The 1214-nt window shown below is 38.1% G+C and overlaps 1 protein-coding gene across 13 annotated transcripts in view; it reads left to right on the forward strand.

Moving 5' to 3' along the window:
* The window catches only part of mslnb (mesothelin b), a 55482-nt gene that overhangs the window by 23787 nt on the left and 30481 nt on the right, over positions 1–1214 (forward strand). For all 13 annotated transcript variants that reach the window (XM_015051636.1, XM_015051642.1, XM_015051648.1 and 10 more), the window contains exons 16-17: positions 127–245; positions 350–558. In XM_015051636.1, the coding sequence (XP_014907122.1) occupies positions 127–245; positions 350–558 (328 nt within the window). The remainder of the gene's footprint in view (positions 1–126; positions 246–349; positions 559–1214) is intronic.

The following is a 1214-nucleotide window of genomic DNA, read 5'->3' on the forward strand; positions in this document are numbered from 1 at the left end:
TGTCCCCCCCATCCCCCCCGCTTCCTACGCCTATGCTCGTGTATTATATGTAAATGCATTTATTTCCAATTTAAGCATTGAAAGACAAATGTACCTTAACATGTTTTATTGTACAACATTTTTCAGGACCCCAGTGCATCTCTTCAGCCAATCAAAGTGCAGAATGGGTGAAGCTGAACTTTGGGTTCTTCTCGAGCTTTGCCTCTGTCATCGACTTCTACCAGCTCAACCCTGATTTCTCTGCGGTAAGCCTGGGAGCCGTCAGCGTGCTGGATTAAAGAAACAAACCCTCGTGCGTTTGGAAAAGAAGCATTTGGAAACACTTCTTTTTCCCCTTTTCCTTTCTCAGTTGGAAGCTCTGCCGGTCCTGACCCCGAAGCAACTTGCAGAGATGCTGCTGCTGCCTCTTCCTGGTCCAACGGAGAAAGACACCATTATCCACGCAGTGTTTGACTTCTTGTTGGAGTCACCAGAAGACAGAAAATTTACCGAGGTTCTGCACTTCGTGGTCCAGCTTGCAGAAGAGGTTAACCCTCCATGCAATGTGTATAAACTCATGTGAGTACCTTCTCATGGTTTTAGGTTACACCCCTCTAGGTAACTAACTCACTCACTCACTCACTCACACATTAGCAGTGTTTCCATTACAAATGTGCAGAAAACTTCATCAATATGTCAAAAAACACAATTTTGCAACTGTGGTTCTAATGGAGAAAGACGTTAACCCTGTTATTGAATGCAATTAAAATCAGGCATGAATAAGTTTGTTCACGCCATAAGTCATTAAAAAATAAACACGCCATCATCATCCAACCACATTGTCTTCTTCATGGTTTACGCCAGCTGCAACACTGTTGATCGTGTGGCGTTTCCACTGCAGTTTTGGAAAATTAAACCAATTTCTAAAAACCACCTCCAAAACTTTTTGTCGAAAAATGTTCAGTTTTTTTTTATTGGAATGTTTGCTTGTAGTGAATTTATTTTACAAAATGTCAAATTCTGCTATTATATGATCAATAGAAGCCAAAATATGGACAGTAGAACATTCAGTTTTGATTAGATTTTTTTTTTGCAAACCTAATGAAATCCAGTTTTCTTTTATTTGTTTTTTTCTTTTTTGCTTGAAATCCATTGAAATCCAGTTTTCTTTTATTTATGTTTTTTTTTTTTTTTTTTTTTTTTTCCTTTTTATTTTTTTTTTTTTTTTTTTGCTC

Source organism: Poecilia latipinna, unplaced genomic scaffold (genome assembly GCF_001443285.1).
Source record: "Poecilia latipinna isolate Pla-1442-1.1 unplaced genomic scaffold, P_latipinna-1.0 Scaffold1057, whole genome shotgun sequence".
NCBI lineage: Eukaryota > Metazoa > Chordata > Actinopteri > Cyprinodontiformes > Poeciliidae > Poecilia > Poecilia latipinna.